Source organism: Centruroides vittatus, unplaced genomic scaffold (genome assembly GCF_030686945.1).
Source record: "Centruroides vittatus isolate TY-2023 unplaced genomic scaffold, ASM3068694v2 contig_461, whole genome shotgun sequence".
In the NCBI taxonomy this organism is placed as follows: Eukaryota; Metazoa; Arthropoda; class Arachnida; order Scorpiones; family Buthidae; genus Centruroides; species Centruroides vittatus.
Window position 1 is genome coordinate 2069079 of NW_027122257.1, and position 20675 is coordinate 2089753.

The window sequence follows — 20675 nt, forward strand, 5'->3', positions numbered from 1 at the left end:
ATTTAAACTTTTTGTATTACTTTAAACTTACACAATACACCCCAAACTCCAGCAGCAGTGTGAAATATTTATGATGTTGAACAAATATTTTCAGTGATCTTAAGCCCTCATCTTCAAGTTTTATAATCTTTTGAATGTAGAATGATATTTGTACAGAATGCTTTAATTTTTAAAAGTGGAATGCCACGTATTGCAGCCAAGGGTCCATTTATAATGGAGAAGGTAGAACCTCCAGGAAGTTACATAAAAGGTACTCTACTGCAACAATCGATGACATACTGGCAAGAGCACTGAAACCTCAGTACAGTAGGTAGGTCAACCTTCATGCCTGAAGTTGGCCAAGTTCAGCATTCAAATCAACTGTAATTGGATGCTGACCTAAGTTCTTATGGGACATGGGATGTTTCCCCACGTCAAGTCCAAGTTCAGTCATGGAGATGGTTGCTGCTCCTATGGGTGTCCGTGCGGCGACATGAGGCACTACGTCCTTGAGGGCCCCTATACACTAATCACATAGATTGGAACAAGCCCAAAGACCAAGTACTTCGAATGCCAGCAGCAAGTAAAGGAAACTTAGACATTAATGGAATTGATGGAACATATTTTGTGAAAAATTATTATGTAATATATCATTTTTATCAGGGGTCCCCAACCTTTTTGTACCTAAGAGCACATTCTAGAATACCGGCCAGACGGCGGGCACCATTTATTTTTTCAAGGTGAATTTATATTTGGACATAGTTAATAATACATACACATAATGTACAGAAAACATTTAATTCCAAAAATGTAATAAAACATACACAAGACTATTAACAATAATTTTTACAAAACAAGTAATTACTAAACAATGCATACAAAATCTACAAAGTATAAAAATTCTTTATAAAAAATATAAATCTGAAAGTAAATGTGATTTTTGGCATTGCATTTCATTGGCCATTGCTTCGTAATTAGGAGAGTATGATGATATTCCTGCTCGTAAGCAATCGTCAACGTGTTCATCTGTAAGTCGTGATCTGTACTTTGATTTTATTATATTCAGAATGGACTGGTTTATTTCATTTCAGGTATGGGAAATTTGGTTGGTGAAGATTTGGCGTGAGGGGAAAAAGAGATCGGTCGCATTTCGCTTTGTGGTTTTATCTGTGTTGGACGCCATTTCTACTTTTGAGTGGTTAATCATTAAAAACGAAAAAACTTTTACATAGCATTTTATTGAAAACTGAAATATTTTTATTTTTATCGTGGTTGCACAGCGGCGGACACACGTAAAACGATCGACGGGCACTATGGTGCCCGCGGGCATAGGGTTGGTGACCCCTGATTTATATCTATGTTAATTTTAGGATCATGTTTTATACCTATGTAATATTGTATAAAAAGGAAAATAGTAAAAAATAATTGTTGTTTTATGGTGTTGTGTGTCAGTTAAAAGGGCTGTAAATTAAAACCAACTGGGGAAGACAGTGTTCTCTTTTTGTTGTCAAAAATGCATACTGGAGTTTTACTTGTTGCAAAGTTTTAATTGTTAAATAAATATAGGCTAGTACATGATAAATCTGTTGTTGGTTGTATTTAAACCAAACTAGTTAAATAGCAGTAGATTTATTAACCAAATAAAGTTAAATGTAAACATTTTTATTATTGATATTTTCTTTATTTTAAAGATATGAAATTGAAATATACAATATTTTATCAATTTGGCATAATTTTTGAATTCCAGGTTTAATAATTATAAAGCGTTTGTTTGTTAGGTTTAATATTTGAAACGGAATTAACATCTGCAGATGAGAAATTCTTTTTCCAGAATCAGAGCCCCGAACAGTATTGGAAGCAGGTATATTATTACAATTACTTATACTCAATATCTAATATTAAACAGAATGAACAATCGTTTACTTTTAGTATTAATTCTTTAATTATTCTTTTTCAGGTTTTTGATATTGGACAAAAAAATGCCACAAAAATAACTGGTTTAGAATTTCACAGAATACCAAGTAGGATTACAGAACAAAAATATTTTATTATAGCAACAACACCCAAGTAATTGTTTGTGCTCTTTTGATAACTTCTTATAATGGTTATAGTTGTTTAACTTATCTTTCCCTACAGTCGTCTGTACCAATTTGTGGGAAATGTACCAACCACTGGAGAAATGCCTATATTGATGCACATCTTCAATAATTATACAGATATTCCTGGTAAATTTTAATCTAAAATGAATATATACAATAATGTAGAATGTTTTCATCTCATAATGATTTTTTTCTTTGTTTACAGAAAGATTTACAGAAATTCCTGGAAATTTAGATTATAGTAAATTACAATTTTATTATCCAAATCACAGGGGTCTTCCAAAACACTTTACTTGGCTAACAGGTAAATACAGTCATTTTATTTGTAACATTTAAACAATTTACATTATTAAAGAAAAAAATTATGAATAGAACCTGGAATTCTGTATGGAAATATCAGTTGTGATGGTCAAGCGGGAGTTGATTCGGTGATTACGGAATCAACTCTGATACTGTATCCTTTTCATTTTTTTTTTTTTTTTTAATTCTAAAATATTTTTAGTGTTTAATGTATAATCCTTAATAAATCAGTACTCAAGAGGACAAGGATAAAACAAAAATAAGCATGCAAGAAGATAAAAATCAAAAGAAATGTCCATTAGGTATCGTTCTAACTGAATTTCACGTTTTGGTCCTTTATCCTGATAGGTAAGTTTTTATATTTTAATGTAATTGGATGTAAAATCAAAATATGTTGACTTATAAAATATTTATTTTATTATTAACATTGTTTATATATGTATTTATTTTATTTAATTTGAGAAAAATAAATATGTATCAGTCTATGATGTATTGATAAATTTATTATTCATCATGTTTTCTTATAACTTGCAGCCAATTAGATACTTGTTCTAAATACATTATTATTATTGTTGTTAATACAATGAAATCTGTGTAAACCAGAATCAAATGATTTTTGTTTTGGCAGGTTTTCATTTTGAGAATTTTATTTTTTTTTATCTTTAATCTATACCGATAAGTATTACACAGTTACAGATACTTTCAAATCAATACTTTTCACACTTTTCCAGCAAGTGGTTTATATAAGATATAAACAAATAAATGTTTTTGGTTTATTTCATAAACCTGATTCAGGTTTAGCATTTGAAAAATACAATGTTTTGAAATACCATTACAGAATGTTTAAAAACATTCTATGACAATGTTTAAATTTAAAACATTCATACAATAAGAATAACTATACTATTAAATTGCAAAGTGTAACTTAAAGATATTCAAAAATTATTATTGAATATAATTAATAGATTGTGCCTTAATTATTTCTCTAAATATAAAGTTGCCCCTTGTTTGTTGAGAGTTATTGAAGAATGGCCTCCTGGCACTGGAAAGAGAATTAGAGTTTCTATAGCTAATGATTTCATTTTTACTTTCCCAGCTCTGTTATATCTAATGTTCCTCGTTAGATATGCATGGCAATTGGTCAAAAAATGGCCCCCTCAAGATTTTGACATTTTTGGACTCTGGATCTTGAAAGAAAATGCAAAAACTTTAGTGGGTTTTTCTGTATGTGTTTGTTTGTGTGTGGGGGAAGCATGATTTTGTTCACTTTCTTTGAACCTTAATAACTCCTGTGCTTTTTGTCAAAAATTTCAGAAATTGTTTAGGCATGTTTGGGTATTAGGGACATCGATGCTGTTAAATTTGGTAGTTAAAGGTTAATGAAGATTTTACTTGTTGTTAGCATTTACAATTTTTTATAAAACTCATCCCTACCTTCAAAATTAAGTGTTTTACCTTTTTTATAATAAAATAAAACAGATGGTGCTACATGCAATTTTAAATATTTTTGCTGGGAAAGTTAAGCAACTTGTTGCTAGATTTTGTTTTAATGTTGCTTTGTAAGTTTCCTGTGTTTCAAGTGTTTTTAAATGATGTTCATCAAAGTCTGGTTTTATAATCTTAGCTTCATTTTGCCAAATATTGGGTTTAGTTGTGTACTGTGCTATATCATCCTTATTGTTATGTAGAAACTTGTATACTGTGGGAATTCTATGGAAGCAAAGTTTAGCTTCTAAATATTTAGCTATTTGTTTGTAACTGGCTGAGAGTCTATAGTTGTAATCTATAGTTATTCACCTATTGGATGTAGCTAGTGATTGTGTGTTGATGTTCTCTGGGTGTGGACGGTTCTGTATTAGTTTTTTACTGTAACCATGTGTTACAGCTATTCTTTCTATATGCTTGAACACTGATAAGGTGTTTGTGGTATCTGAGCAGTAAATGTAGGCTATTTTGATTAAAGCTCTGAATGCCACTATTTTATGACATTGATGGTATGAATAACAGATGATCATCAGATTTGTATAACATCTAAATTAACATACCCTTTAGGAGTGTAATTTCTATGTCTAGAAAATGGGATGTTGTGTTGCTACATTGCTCTAGATTTAGTCAGACCTTATGGATTATTATTAAAAGCTTTTAAAAATTTAGTGTTGTTTGGTTTAGATTTCCATATGTTCATTATATCATCAATACACCTGGTGTAAAGTATAATATTCAGCAGGAATTCCTGTAGAATATTTTCAAATTGTCTAGCTACCAATTTGCATAAGTCTCCTGACAGTGGGCTGCCTATTGAGACTCCTGGTTTTTGTAGGTATGTTTCATTATTTAAAAAGTCATATAGCATAGCAATTAGGACTATCCAGAACCATTAGAAGTATCCACTTGTTTGTGATGTAGATTCATCACTTGGGTATACGTAACTAGAAAATCTTGTAGAGTATAAAAACAAGGTTGTAAACAAATAGATGAAAATAGCAATGCAAAATCCAGCACTGTGATGTGTTCATCATCCATTAACATAATTTCCGGTAACCTGCCTGCTAATTTTTGAATAGTGTATTTGTAATCTGTCAAGTGTTCCACTAAGATGATATGCATTTGCTTTTCTACTAACATAATTGGAGACCTGGCTTTATTCAAATACAAGAATTGAGAACTATTCGGTGCTAAAAAGTTCTTGTTCCCAAGAACTTGCATTAGATATTTTTGAATATCAAGAATTCTCAGATATCATTCTTATTAGCTCGCGCAACAGCAAATAAGACAATTTGAGAGCCAAGAGCTAGCATCTCATTCTGCATTGGAAATTCAAATCATGTTATAATATAAAAAAGACCAAGTTATTCTTTGATCTTCTCAAGGAATTTTAGTACGCCAATTAATTATGAAATTCAATTGCTGCAATTATCAATTACTAACTAATACCAAGAATACTTTGTATTAGCTAGTAACTAGTCCACAAACACAATGCTGTTTTTGAGAAATTACATTCTTTGCTTGTACTTGAGAACTTGATTGTTGTAAACTCATTCATATCTTGAAGTTCTCAATTGTTAAAAGCATTTAATTCAACAAGACAATAAAACAAAGTTTAATGTATAAGCATCAACGGTTAATACAGTGCCAACTGGAGACACACCTGCAGAAACATCCACTCAAAACGAAGTTGTTGTGTCCTTAGATCCCTCACGATGTACTCTTTAGTTTTCTGAAACAGTTCAAGCTTGTTCTTTGAATATTGCTTGTCACACTATGTAATAACCATTATACCCAGAAGCAATTTCACTTATTTGTCCACAATGAACAGAATCTAATTCTCTGTTTTTTCAAGTTAAATTGCATTCTTTAAACCCAAAATCCTTTTCTATTTCTTCCAGGTTTCCAGCTAACAGTAAATTTAATACAGAAAATAACTTTATTTTGAAGTTTTGTTCACTTAGGCAAAGTTTTGTTTTAAACTGATGCAAAAAGAATTATTCATTTTATTTTATGTACAAGTTTAGAAAAATAAAATGAAAAGATAAACTACAAGTGGTATTAAATTTTAATTCATAGTAATCACTATGACTTAAAATAGGGAAATAAATCAATGTTTTTTAATCTCACTTTTGATGTAATTTATATTTTTCCTCAAATGATGATAAACTTGAATTTATATAATAATAATGTTAAAGAGTTGCTTTATTAACACATTAAACTGACATTAAATTTTATAAAAATGAATTACTAATTAATTATGACTACTACCTGTTATGGAAAATTTTTATAAAAGATTTAATAATAAATATGCAGTCAATTTCTTTGTTATCTTAATAATAACACAACAAGTCTTCGATTATCATGCAATTCTTCTTGCTGATTTTTGTTTCATCTGTTCAATGACAGAAAATGCTGGTGTAGTGTGAGAAAAATTAACATTAATATTGCTATCATCTGTAATATCAAACATTAAAGCATATTTTTTCTTGACGATTTTTTTCTGTTCTCCTATACTTTAAAATATTTAAATTGTTACATATGATAATTTTTATTGAAGAAATAAAAACTTTCAAAAAATTGTTACTATTAGGTGATTAAAGTTTGAGATTAGCTCTCATAATAATGTAAAATTTTTTTATAGGATGAAAGCCATATGTGTGCTCAATGAACAACTAGTCTTTGAAGATGTATTTACTGTGGTAAGCAATATTTTAAATAATTATCATCTGTGTTTTTGTTTCAATAAATTATGTAAGGAAAGTTTTAAATTTATTATTATACACATTATACTATATCATTTTTTGATGAAAAGTTTACTTGTGAGGAATAGTTTTTACTGATGCAACAGGGAATTTCAAATATTATTCCTCGAGTTCATAGTAAATACATCTTCCAGAATCGAATGTTTCTCGCAGCCGATAGTAGAGGGGTAACGGGCATCTTCGGCTTACAATATCATTGTCTAATCCTTAACAAGTAAATTTTTTGTTTTGATCATTTTATATGTTGAATGCAACATTATAGTGTTCTGTAATATAAGAAATGCAGATTGATAAAAAACATTTCATTTTGAATCTCTGGTTTAAAAACCTGAGGAAGACCGGGGTATGGTCGAAAATGTTAGTTTTCCATTAAAGTGTGATTACTGGACTCTTAAGGTTTTCAAGTGTGAAGTATACATTCCAGTAATTCTGTAAGTTGTTTTAACATCTCATTTCTTTTATTTAATGAAGTTTATTAACTTAAAGCAAATGTAATAGAGTTAATAACTGAATTTGTAAAATGGCATACATCATATTTAGTGATATCAGTAAACAGAAATCTATTTTTTAATTGTGGAAGAAGCAGATAAAAATCATATACATTAAAGATAGATACTTCTATACTTTTCAGTGTTTTGGACATTAAAAATGTTTTTTCAGGATGGCTTTATTAATAGAAAAAGAAGTACATGCAAAAACGGAGATTTTAATACTCATTCAGAGTTACAATTGCAAATATACACTTGCAATTTACAGTTTGAAAATGTTTGAGTTTTGTATGCTGAATGTTATGTTTTTATCTGCTTGTTACTAGAAGACTAATTTCTATATACCAATATAAAGTTGATTAAAATTCACTTGATCTTTGCAAGAGCTCAAAAAATTTTATATTAATTTGCTAGAAGAGTTTTATTTACTTTAAAATATAAATTAAAATAGCAAATATAATATTTATGGATATTTTATCTGAATGAAAACTTAAATTTAGTGTATAATGCTCAGATCAATATTCATCCGATGTGATTCCTGAAAACAATCATTAAGTAATTACTTTGAATTAAACTGTTTAATTTTTTCAAGGTTATTTTAGCATATTATATTGTTTATAAAATTATAATTAAAAAAAATACAAAAACAGAAATTATATGAAATAGTTTTAAAAATTTTATTTGGCACAGTTTTGTAGTTTTAACAAAATACTGTTTAGATTGTTCTGTCTCAAATATTCTACTTCTTCCATTTTATTTATTTTATAACTTTATCTACTGATTTGGTGATGTGAGTATCTGACAGTGTAGGTCAGGTGGTGATTTTATTTTTTTTCTAGGAATTTTCTGTGAAATATTCACCAGTGCATGTTATATGCAAGAAACTGGTTATTAAAACTGTAGCATAAGAATTGCATGGAAAAATTCCTATAGAATGTAGCAATGTACTTGGTTAATAATTTCTGGATTTGGATTTGAAACATTCTATTTGCAATAGTTCAATTTGTAAGCATTATACAGAACTATTTTACTCCTCCATTGTTGATCCCAAGCCCAGATGGGAAAGGAGAGTTGGGACTGGGGCCAGCAACTCCACCCTGTAAAAACTGTCACCATTAAACAAACAAGAAGCAAAATCACAACTCTCAGCATGAAACTTTTGACTCATCATCCCTACGACAATGCAGGAACAAACCATGAGGATGTCCTTTGCCCTATGCAGAATTCAATAATAAGCACTAATAGCATAACTAAAATTGGAACATGGATGTACAGACATTGAACCAGAGTAGCGCCAGTTTCTGATGGCCAGTCCCTGATGAACCATGATGGCCAGTCCCTGAGAAACTGGCCATCATGGCCAGTTTCTCAGGGAATTTAATAAATACAACATGCAAATCCTTGAAATTAGTGAGGATAGACAGACAGGAAATGGAAAAACTACTAGTGAAGGTAAAACCATCTTGTATTCTGGCCATGATGAAGATCACATAAGAGGAGTGGGCTTGTCCTGTCAAAGGAGGCAGCATGAGTGCTGATTGGCCATAAACCTGTCAATGACTGGATTATAATAGCTCAATTCCAATTGTGACAAGAACTACTGTAATCCAGGCATATGCATCCACTGAAGATGCTGATGAGATGGATAAAGGTGTGTTCTATAACCAGCTGCAGGATGTACTAAATGAGATTGCTAATCACAACATGAAACTGCTTATGGGCAATGTGAATGCTCAGTTAGGCAGTAATAGGATAGGTTTGGAGTATGGACCACATGCTCTGCTGTACAAATAAATGATAATGGAAATGTCTATTGCTGTTCTGCAGCACGAGCAATTTGTTCATTGGAAATACATATTTTGCACATAAATGTATACATAAGAAAACTTGGTGTTCATCTGATGGCAACACAAACAACAAAATTGATTATATCTGTATCAACAGCTGCTGAGGCCATCATTTTGAGATGTCAGCTGTCTTTCAGAGATTATGCTCAATCTAGTCCACATGAGCAATCAGTACAACATCTAAGATATGCCTCTACAACACCATTGTCATTCCAACTGCAATCTACACCTGTAAAACATGGAAAATTACTCAGAAATTCAACGTATTCAATCAACACTATCTTTGAAGGATATGGTGAAATGTTGGTATAATGAACACCAGTATAACAAAATTTTTGGTATAATGAATATATCTTGAATCCCCTGCCAATTTTCTATTTGGCTCAATGCAAAAATGTTTTAGTTTAATGAATACCATTATAACGAAATCTATAAATGCATAAATCATTAGTTATTAATAAATGATGAATATTATTTCAAAAAGTCTGGCAACACTAATTTTAATCCTTAGTTACCATTTCATTTTGATGCTATTACTCTACAGTTTATTTCTTTTCAAGTTTATGAGATAAAATAGAGAAAAACAAAAAACAAAAGCAATTTTCTTTGGAAGAAAATAAAATATTAGATGACATACAAACAGGAATTAAACAAAACGATGTGTTCGATGACCTACTGGAATGTTGTGTCACATTACTGGATTTAATCAAAAAAGCTTTAAAGAAACAGCACACACAAAAATTAGACTTCATTTAGTAGAAAATAACAGCTTCAAGTAGAAATAACAATTAACGAGGGAGGATTCCAACTAATTGGTATACTACTATATTGTTATTTTAGTTGTTTGCTCGTGATCTTTTTTGATAATTTTTTATTGAAGATTAATTTTTATTCTGTATTTAATATAACTTACATTGTGAAAATGTAAAATTCGATTCCATATAAATACTAATAGATAGATTTCATTTTTAAAAACTTTCTTACTACAAAATGTAAGAGATTTTTTTTAATCATCAATAAATTTCTTTATCTTTGCATTCTTGACTGTATTTCAATGTAATGAAATATAACAAATATATTTTGATGGTCCCCTCAATTTTGTTATACTTATACTTAGAATTAGATATCATAACCACATCACAAACGAGGGAATCCTCAGAAGAAATGGCCTGTGCAAATTACAGGACATTGTTATAGAGCATAGAATGCATTTTGCAGGGCATGTACTGTACTTCATCTGTTGGAGGAATGCTTACCAAAAGTAGCCTTGCAATGGAAAACATATGAAAATAGGAAACGAGATAGACCATAAACAACTTGGTGGTCTACATATAAAGAAGATTAGCATTCCATGGGATGATGCTGAAACCATTGCAGCTGACTGAATTTGCTGGACAGCTGGTTGCTCAGCATGCCTCTTGTCACAGGAGGACTTAAGACTAAGGATATGGATTGCTTTCTGTATTGAAATATTTCAATGATGATAAAATATTGATATTGTATTTTATTATAATTCAATAGATTTATGTCAGGATTGATATACAAAGATATAGAAATATATGTTCACTTATTTTACTCATGTTAGGTTACTAATTCACACAAATGTCTGCTTTTATTTTTATTAGATATACCATTAAAAGAAAGCATAAATAATGCATTTATGTGATCAATTAAAGGATGAGGAAAACTTAAAGATTATCTTAACTTTTTCTGTTTATTTTAGATGTATGGACCAATGATAGACATTGTTAAAGATCCTGTGAAGCTAACTGTATGGGCATATTCTGAAGGTGCTATCTACAGATATAAAATTGTTAAAGAGGAAAGGTTAGTATCAATTAATGAATTTGTTTCTAACATAAAAATTAGTTTTGTAAATCTCATATCAAATATAGTTTAATAGAAACTTTGTAAATTCTTAGTACAATTTGGAGATCAATAACATTTCTTACATTTAAATTAATGATTTAGGTGTGATGTATGACTATAAACTTACCTTTGAATTTCATAGAGATAAACTTATTATAAACCTTGCAATTAGACAAGGAATATTCTAGTGACTTTGTTAAACTGTTTTGTCTGCAATTTTTTTTTACAGACTTTTAGTCAGTCACAGATTGCTGTCTTCCAATATAGTCTTCAGCTGCTCCTTTGATATACTTGTATAATGTTTCAAAAGTCTTGCAAAAGTTTTTTCTTTTACTGAAGAAATTTACCATAAATTGATTTTGTCAAACTTTCAAGAGCTTTCCAGTATTAATGACAGAATAATCTATTTGAACCAAATTTTATTCTACAAAATTTACAATGGTTTATTGTACCTGATAATATATATCTTTGCATTTCAGTTCTCTCTACTAGAAATCACTTTTGTTTAAAACATACAGTAGATTTCCACATCATTTAAGTATTTTGAATAAATCTTTTACTATGGAACTATAGACCAGGGGTGGCCAACAAGTCGATCGCGATCAACCGGTCGATCGCTCGCTATGTCTTCACTTAATGTGTTACACTTGTAATCGAACGCAACAGTATGCATGCAGTTATGACTTGACTCAGAAAAACAAAGCCATTTAGCTTGAATATTTGGTACTGTCATACAGTAGCTTCTTTTCTTGAAAAAGGAAATTGTGGAATTTATATCTTTTCCTTTTAAGAAGGATTTGTGTGAAACGTATTAGCCAAAAAATTTCAGACATATTTCGTATGAGCAAAAGGCATTAGAAAAAGAAATTATAATTTTACAAACTGACTTAATCTTACAAGCCAGAAAATTTGAAGATTTTTGGAAATGCGTCAACCGAGAAAGACAGCCCAGTATCACCAAATATATAGCGAATATATTTATTCTTGTTTCAGATCTACATACCTGTGTGAATCGGCATTTTCATACTTAAAGTTAACGAAGACTAAACAACGTTCTGTCCTGACTGATTCCCGTATTGAAGACTCATTATTATTATCTTTGTCAGGATATACACCTAATTATGACTACTTGATTAGAGACGTGCAAACTCAGTCCTCCCATTAATGTTAAGATAATAAAATAAATTCTAAATCTGTCTTTATCTGTAGCTATTTTGAATTAATAAATATTGTTAATAATTGATGTTTTAATTCCCCTGGATGTGAGATTTTTTGCCCGTTAAATAATTATGTTGTTTTTACGTAGGTAGATATACAGGGTGTTTTAGTACGAGGTGCACTCCCGCGAACTATTGATAGATTAGCAAAAGAGTGCACCTTGTACTGAAACACAGTGTATAAACATAGTATGTATTTCACACCTCCCCCTCCCCATTTAGACTATGCCTATGACAGCAAGTCGATCGCGATATATTTTTAAGATAAAAAGTAGATCTCACGTACACAAAAGTTGGCCACCCCTGCTATAGACCATATGAAAAACTTTGAGAACTTTTTGCATCTTGAATTTTCTAAACACAAATTTATTTGTAAAAATAAGATTTGTGATATCATTTTAATGTATTTTTAAGATTATTTTACTAATATGTACTTCATTTATTACATATGGATTATTATTGGGCTGCAATTTGAAAAAATTGTAGACCTATAAATTCCCACTGTTGTCCATCTGCCTGTCTGTCTTTCCTTAATCTCAAGAATGCAGTTAGATAGATGAGAAACAAGACCAGATATGAAAATGTTAGCAGCAGAAGTCCCTGATTATTAACCATATAAGGAGTACTGATGCAAACTGGAAGTCATGTTATTCCTATTTAAAAATTTTCCCCAAAAGGTATTAGATAGATGACCAGCACGACTCTATTGTTAAAGGAAAAGTATGATGTACAGGGGCAAGCCACTACTAATTTGAGATGGAGAGCATATATTGAATATTTTAAATTAAAAATATGATTAAAAATTGCAACCATGTCACAATAATTAATTGCTAGATTTTATTTATATTTAATGTCATACATGAAATTTTATTATTGTGTAGATATCTTTTAATTTGTTATGCACTTTTGTCATAATTTTATTTGGAGCCAGATTTATGTACCGGTACATGGTAAACAATAAGCTATAGCTTAGTCTTGTTCTATTATCAAAGACAGTTTTTACATATTGCCCAGTATTATTTAGTGGAGGAGGAAGGGACTCTAGTATGTTGCACAATAAGAGTAAATCTGCCTCTGATATTATTGTTCTGATTTAATGTGTCTTACTTTTACTCTATATGTAGTTTGCCTTTATTATTATTTTGTTATTGTTACTGTTTTGTTATATTAATGAGCAAGGACGACGCCAGCCAATGGGCCAGGGGGGCAAGATGATGTAAATTAATAGAGGATATGAATTGCATGTAGGTAAAATAAAAACGATTCATAAAGTTTTAATCATTTACTATGTACCGGAAAAGAAATATCTTAATTAAAACATTTTTTTAACTTACAAGAAGCCTATGAAGATTATTTTAATTAAAACTTAGCATTTAAATAATTTTTTTGAATTTCTAGGGGAGGGCAGCTGCCCCTCCTGTCCCCCTGGCGACACCCTTGTTAATGAGGAGGCTTTACTTACTTCTCAACATTGCATTAATCCTATGAAAGTACAGACAGAATATTTGAATGCCAATTTTTGAAAAATTTGAATATCAGTTCAAAATGATAAAAAATACAATTTGCTAAAATGGCAAATGATTACATAAATTGCTGGATTACATCAGGCTATATTAATGTTACTAATTAAGAGTCGAGTAATTTGGCTGAGGTAGTCATTAGGTGTCATCTCTTGATAAATTTAATAATTATAATTAAATTAATATTTAATACAGTAGAGAGTCGTTTATCCAAACGCCGGTTATCCGAATGCTTTCCAGTCGGACTGTGTCGTGCTGAATCGAACTTTTTTGATACTAGATTTACTTCTAAAGTATAATTTTTATGTTTTTATATTTTTCAATATATTTATTTTGTTTATATAAAATAAAGAAATAATTCTTATCGATACAATAGCCTCGATTATTATTATAAAAATTTTTGTTAGGCTTAAAATAGACGAAAATTCAACACAAAGCGACACTCAATGGAGAAAAATTTCAACATCGGTAGGTTAAAATATTTTTTTGTACATAATTGGTTATCCGAACAACCCCAGTCCCCAATTGATTCGGATAAACGACTCTCTACTGTAATTAATTTAGAAGGTTCTGAAAGAAAAGAATCTGATCAAAATGGAACTTGAACCCACAACATGTGCTTGCCATGTAGAAGTATTGCCAGTCACACTACCCAGATCTCTGTCTGATCTCTGCTTTCAGAACTATCAATTTAGATACCAATTACTCAGGACACTGACTGAGAATGACTTCAGTGTCCAAGATCTTGTAACACTCAACCAGATCTCACTTTACCCTTGCATGGTATATATATACACCATGCAATTAATTTAGAAAGTCTTAGGAGAAAAGATTGATGTTTATATTTTTGTATATATATAGACAAAAATATACACATCAATCTTTTCTCCTAAGATCTTCTAAATTAATTATTATATAATAATTTAATTTATGAATATTAAACTTATCAAGAGATGGTAACTTAACAACTACCTCTAGGCCAAATTATTGAGTAGTTAACATTTAATTAGTAGTTAGTAACATTAATATAGCCCAATATAACCTGATAATTATTTGGCATTAATCTAAAAATTGGGTTTATGGGTGTTTGTCACTAATATAATGGAAAAAGTACTAATTTTGGAAGTTTACTTAGTATTATAATTTAAATATTTGTTTAATTACATATCTTAAGTTTATTTTTGTAAAACTTTTTAAATTTAGAAATATTTTTATTGATTGCTATTGCTTTTGTTTTCAATTTTTAGAAATGTTTGGGAAGTTTTCCTTCAACAAAAAGAATATGATTTAGCAAAGAAGTATTGTCAGGTTAGTCTTATAAAACTTTTAAATATACTAAGTTTAGTTGAAAATTAATATCTAATATCTATTCCACTTTTTAGGATGATCCATCAAAGTTAGACAAAGTGTATTCTAAACAAGCGGAAGATTATTTTAACAATGAAAAGTAAATTAATTTATTATTTTAGTTTTATTTAGACACACACAAATTATTTGCCGTCTGAAAGACGTTTGTTTTTGTAGTTACAAAGAAAGTGCTGTATTGTATGCGATAACACACAATTCCTTTGAAGAAGTAGCTCTGAAATTTTTGAAATTTGAACAAGAGAGTGCCCTTAAAGTGTTTCTTCAAGAAAAATTGAAAAGCCTGAAACATCACAACAAGACACAAATCACTATGATTATTCTTTGGCTATTGGAGATCTATCTGAATGAAATGGGACAGAAAAGAAATGCTCTGAAACATAGCGATGATAAAATTGATAAAGATGACGAATATAAAACTCTTCAGATGTCTTTTCAACAATTTTTAACTCAGTCTAATGTCAAAGTGAGTTATTAGATGAAATATATTTTTCCATCAAATAACTCAACTAATTGTTGTGAAAATTTTAGGAGTGCCTTACTGATAACAAAGGTGCAGTCTACAACTTGATATCTAGTCATGGAGATGAGGAGAACCTTATTTATTTTACTAATCTAATGAAAGGTACATTCTCTTTTCTATACTAGTTCTGTAAAGTGATTTTACTTTTACTAATGACAAGTTTTGTAGATTTTGAAAGAATTATTGCTTACAATCTACAACATCAGAAATACAAAGATGCATTAGAAGTTCTAAAAAAACAAGTAGGTCAAATTCTATTCTATGTATGTTTGTTCAAATAGTTTTTTATATTTTTTAAACTCTACAGAATAGGACGGAGTTATTTTATCGGTTTTCACCCCTTCTAATGCAAGTCATACCAAAAGATACAGTAGATGCCTGGAAGCTGCGGTCACAGAAACTGAATCCCATACATCTGATTCCTACTCTAGTGCAATATAATGTTAATGAAAACTTTGAACAAGTAAAATTTTAATAAATTATTTATATTTTATCTGAAATTTTATGTACATATGTTTTATATATAATAACTGCTTTGAATCTGTACAGGTTAATGAAGCCATTCATTATCTAAGATTTTGCATAGAAGAACTAAAAAATCAGGATCCAGCCATTCATAATTATCTGCTTGCACTGTATGCCCGACTACAGCCTGAAATGTTATTAAGTTACCTAGAAAATCAGGTATTGTATAATACTATACATTTTGATAATCACAACTGATTATTAAAAATTAATTTTGTTACAGAAAGAACCAATAGTGCCCTATGATTGCAATTACGCACTTCGTCTCTGTACGGAATTAGGATTGGATGAAGCACGTGTGCACATATATACAACTATGGGTCTCTATGAAGAGGCGGTGGACTTAGCTTTAGAAAGAGTAGGATATATTTGAATGAATATAATCAAATGATTGTTTTCTTAAAATAAACAACAACAGATGCCAAATACTAATAATAGAAGATAAGTTACATAACTATCTATCAGTGTTACTGAAAATGTTTAGTACACAAGTACTTATGAATTAAATGTATTTTTCCATAACACCAATAGACAGTTGTGTAACTTATTTTTTATTATTTCTTAATAAGTTTTATTTTTAGGAAGATGTGGAACTGGCAATGAAAAATGCAGATAAACCAGAAAATGACGAAGAGTTAAAGAAAAAACTCTGGCTAAAAATTGGTAAAGATCTTCATAATTTTTAGGTTCTACTTATAAATTTTTTAATAATTAACTTTGATCAAAAGCCAAGCACGTAGTCAAGAAACAGAATGATATCACAAAAGCCATGGAGTTCCTGAAAAAATGTGAACTATTGAAGATTGAAGACATCCTACCATTTTTTGATAATTTTGTGACTATTAATCACTTCAAAGTAAGTGTTAGAAATTAACTTGATAATATTCTACTAGAATATTTATTAGATAAAAGATGCTTAAAGAGAATATAAATTTATAAAGTGATAGTGATGGTATAGAAAAATGAATGAAGAGAAACATTCTTCACTTTCATTTTTGGCATCTTTTGTCAATTAACTAATTAAAATTTCAAGTGCAATGATCACTTTGTAAATTTAGAATAAGGTCCAGAAAGTTCATTAAAAAGTGATTAACCACTTCAAACATTATTTCTTATTTGTTGAAATTTACAGTATAATTTATTGTATTGTTCTTCAAGCAATCTTGAATTGGTCCCTTTTTACATTTTTCACAACAGTATCATTTAATATTGCATCATAAGAAATGTCTCCAAAATTCAATAATCGTCAATCAAATTATAATACGGAATTCCCTTGCCAACCTTGGCTATGTTCCAAAACAATAAATTCTGTTGATAGTAAGAAGCTAGGTGGCATTTTTTAACCTTTTGTAATAATGGCATTCGTACTTCTTTATCAGTGTAGTTACTAAAAGTATGAAAAATACAATAATACTTGTAAGAAGTATTGTGACACTGCTTGGCACTATATTTTGTGGCACTCCAGTTGAAAACTGTTGTACTAGAGAAAAAAGGATAACCACAATACTGAGTATAAAATTAATTTTTTATTATACAATGTATTGGGACCTTGAATAAGTTCTCGCTGTTTTACAGCAGGTGGCGTTACTAGAACTGTGTGCGTGTATTTTTAGATGGTGATGCATCTGGAAGGAAGTACAATAAGCGACCTTGAAAATCAGTGTATGTCATTTCGCCGAAGTGTTAACAACTGTTTTTCTCATGGTGTTAAAAATGTTGCATTTTGTGCCAAAAAAAGAGTATTTGCGGGGAATTTTATTGCACTATTTTATTCAAAAAAAATTGCAGCTGAAGCATACAGAATTCTTGTTGAGACTTACGGTGACCATGCTCTGTTGGAAACAACATGCAGAGATTGGTTTAGATGTTTCAAAAATAATGATTTTGACATTGAAGATAAAAAACGTTCTGGCGCACCGAAAAAAGTTTGAAGACGAGGAATTGGAGGCATTACTTCATGAAGACTCATGTCAGACGCTAGCTGAACTTGCAGAATCATTAGGAGTTGATCATACAACAGTTTCAAAACGTTTGAAAGGATTAGGAATGATTCAAAAGCAAGGACATTGGGTGCCGTACGAGTTAAAGCCGAGAGACGTCGAATGGCATCTTTTCACGTGTGAACAGCTGCTTCAATGGCAGAAAAGGAAAGGTTTTCTGCATCGTATCATGACTGGGGATGAAAAGTGGATTCACTACGATAATCCTAAGCGTAGAAAATCGTGGGGTAAGCCTGGCCATGCATCAACATCATCGGCAAAGCCGAATATCCATGGCTCAAAGCTTCTGCTCTGCATTTGGTGGGATCAGCTAGGTGTAGTTTATTATGAGCTGCTCAAACCGAATGAAACCATCACAGGAGATCGCTATCGACTACAGTTGATGTGTTTGAGCCAAGCATTAAAAGAAAAACAGCCACTGTACGAGCAGTGACATGACAATGCTTGGCCACATGTTGCACAACCGGTGAAAACCTACTTGGAAACACTTAAATGGGAAGTCCTACCCCATCCACCGTATTCACCAGACATTGCCCCTTCCGATTATCACTTGTTCCGATCGATGGCACATGGCCTGGCTGAGCAGCACTTCCATTGTTATGAAGATGCCAAAAATTGGGTTGATTCTTGGATAGCCTCAAAAGACATATCATTTTTTCGACGTGGAATTCAAATGCTGCCAGAACGATGGGAGAAAGTAGTGGCTAGTGATGGACAATACTTTCAGTGACATGTTTTTTATGACTTTTTTTAAATAAAGCATTAATTTTTACAAAAAAACAGCGAGAACTTATTCAAGGTCCCAATATATCAAAGAATCACAGTATAATAAAACTTTTTCGGAAATTCTGGAATAATTTTTGATTTTTATCATTTATTAAACAGATTGAAATAATGGGCGAGGAACATGATAACTCTTCCTGAAAACCTAAGAATCACAGACTAGATTATTTTTCAGAGCACTAATGATAACACATCTCTAATCCTTGTTGAAAATTGTTCTGTAACTAAATTGACATTTATAAAATAACACATTTTTCATTTAGGATATAATTTTTAGTATAATAATCATTTAATGATGACAAAAATAAAAACTTTTCGTAATGTATTAATGCAACTTCTATGAAGAACTGATTTATTTCACAGTTGATGAAGGATGCCTGTATTTATTTATTCAGCTATTAGCATTGATAGACAAAAACAATAATGAAATGTAACTTCATATGAAAAACTCAAAAACATATTTACCAGAAATTTCTAAAAATTCTAACATTAATAAACAAATTTTAGTGAGCATAAAGTATGAAATTTATAAACAGTACAGTATGTTGTGTTGCATTGATGCAGTGCCTATCATAAAATTTGATACTTATAAACTTATATATATTTTTCTTATTCTTGGCACTTTTAATATGTACAGTAATTGTAATATTGAATATTTGTACCTATAAAAAAAAATAGTGTTAAAATGTAAGCATTGTTTATTTTTCTATAATTTTAAATTAATCATTGCATTTATGTAAGTTGTAGTGAAAAGAATTGGTTTGAAATCATCAGATATCTTAATGAATAACTGTTTACTATTTAGGAAAGAAAACTACTTTTTATGGTAATTCAAAAACATCAAAAATGATATTTATTGTCATACTGTTACATTTAGTTTGTGTTTAATAAATCCTCAAAAATTACCAATTAAATTTCTCTACTTCTGTATTTTAGAAACTTTATTTTCTGATCAAAATATTGCAATTTTTGTCAACAGATCTAAATATATGTTTTGATATTCAGTTAGATATGTATGTATCCATGTAGAAAAATAACTATTATGATGCAAGGTACTCAGGCACTCTTAAATCTCTTCTCCATGATCTCTATTGCAAGTATATCAAGTTTAATTGGATTTGGTTCAGTACAGCTGGGTCCATGAACATCTGAATACCATCAGTTTAATAGTAACCATTGTATACCAAAAATTTCCTTTCATTTTAAAATATTGTTTATAATCTCTTCAGAAGCAGAATCTAAATTAATGAATATATTTAGATGAGAACTTGATTTTATTCTTCCTTTAATTTTTTTGTCTTTTTGCTGTATTCAAAGTAAATCTTACCTTTTAACATTTTATTTCATTCCTGGATGTCCTCTACATCCATCTATTCCTCTTTTTGATCAGATGTTAGAAAAATTTATTCAGATAAATAATAATAAAGTCTCACCATACACTTTTGCATTTTATCTTTTTTTTTTTTTATTGGAAGAATTTTTTATATTTTAAATATGTGGATATAGATTTGGACCACAATTTCTTAATCATTGAGTTGGTATCTTCTTAGTGTGCACAGAATAACTCCAAAAAATATCTTTTAGTTACCAACACATGATTTGAGAAACAACATTGATAGACTTCTGCTGTTCCTGGTACCCAATCTGTATGCTTCTTTAATACGAGGCGTGTTTTTAAAGTAAGTACCGTTTTGAAATATAAAAAAAACAAGCAAACATTTTAAACAAAACTTTTATTTATGTGAAAGCCCATATTTTACACTACTTTTCTACATAATTCCCATTAATATTGAGACACTTATCGTATCGTGGGACCAGCTTTTCTATTCCATCCTCAAAGAATGTTGCCGCCTGATGTGAGAACCACTGCAGAACGGTCATTTTGACTTTGTCGTGATTGTTATGGCACT

General features: G+C 30.2%; 1 protein-coding gene across 1 annotated transcript in view; it reads left to right on the forward strand.

Annotated features, from left to right (window-relative positions):
- Window positions 1-20675, forward strand: part of dor (vacuolar protein sorting-associated protein 18 dor) — a 38514-nt gene that overhangs the window by 15557 nt on the left and 2282 nt on the right. The window contains exons 7-24 of the mRNA XM_067273131.1: window positions 1758-1840; window positions 1937-2046; window positions 2116-2204; window positions 2284-2382; window positions 2451-2532; window positions 2610-2726; window positions 6508-6565; window positions 10687-10790; window positions 14817-14877; window positions 14952-15016; window positions 15094-15400; window positions 15466-15559; window positions 15626-15699; window positions 15765-15920; window positions 16007-16141; window positions 16206-16340; window positions 16564-16645; window positions 16711-16838. Coding sequence (XP_067129232.1) covers window positions 1758-1840; window positions 1937-2046; window positions 2116-2204; window positions 2284-2382; window positions 2451-2532; window positions 2610-2726; window positions 6508-6565; window positions 10687-10790; window positions 14817-14877; window positions 14952-15016; window positions 15094-15400; window positions 15466-15559; window positions 15626-15699; window positions 15765-15920; window positions 16007-16141; window positions 16206-16340; window positions 16564-16645; window positions 16711-16838 — 1979 coding nt within the window. The remainder of the gene's footprint in view (window positions 1-1757; window positions 1841-1936; window positions 2047-2115; window positions 2205-2283; window positions 2383-2450; window positions 2533-2609; window positions 2727-6507; window positions 6566-10686; window positions 10791-14816; window positions 14878-14951; window positions 15017-15093; window positions 15401-15465; window positions 15560-15625; window positions 15700-15764; window positions 15921-16006; window positions 16142-16205; window positions 16341-16563; window positions 16646-16710; window positions 16839-20675) is intronic.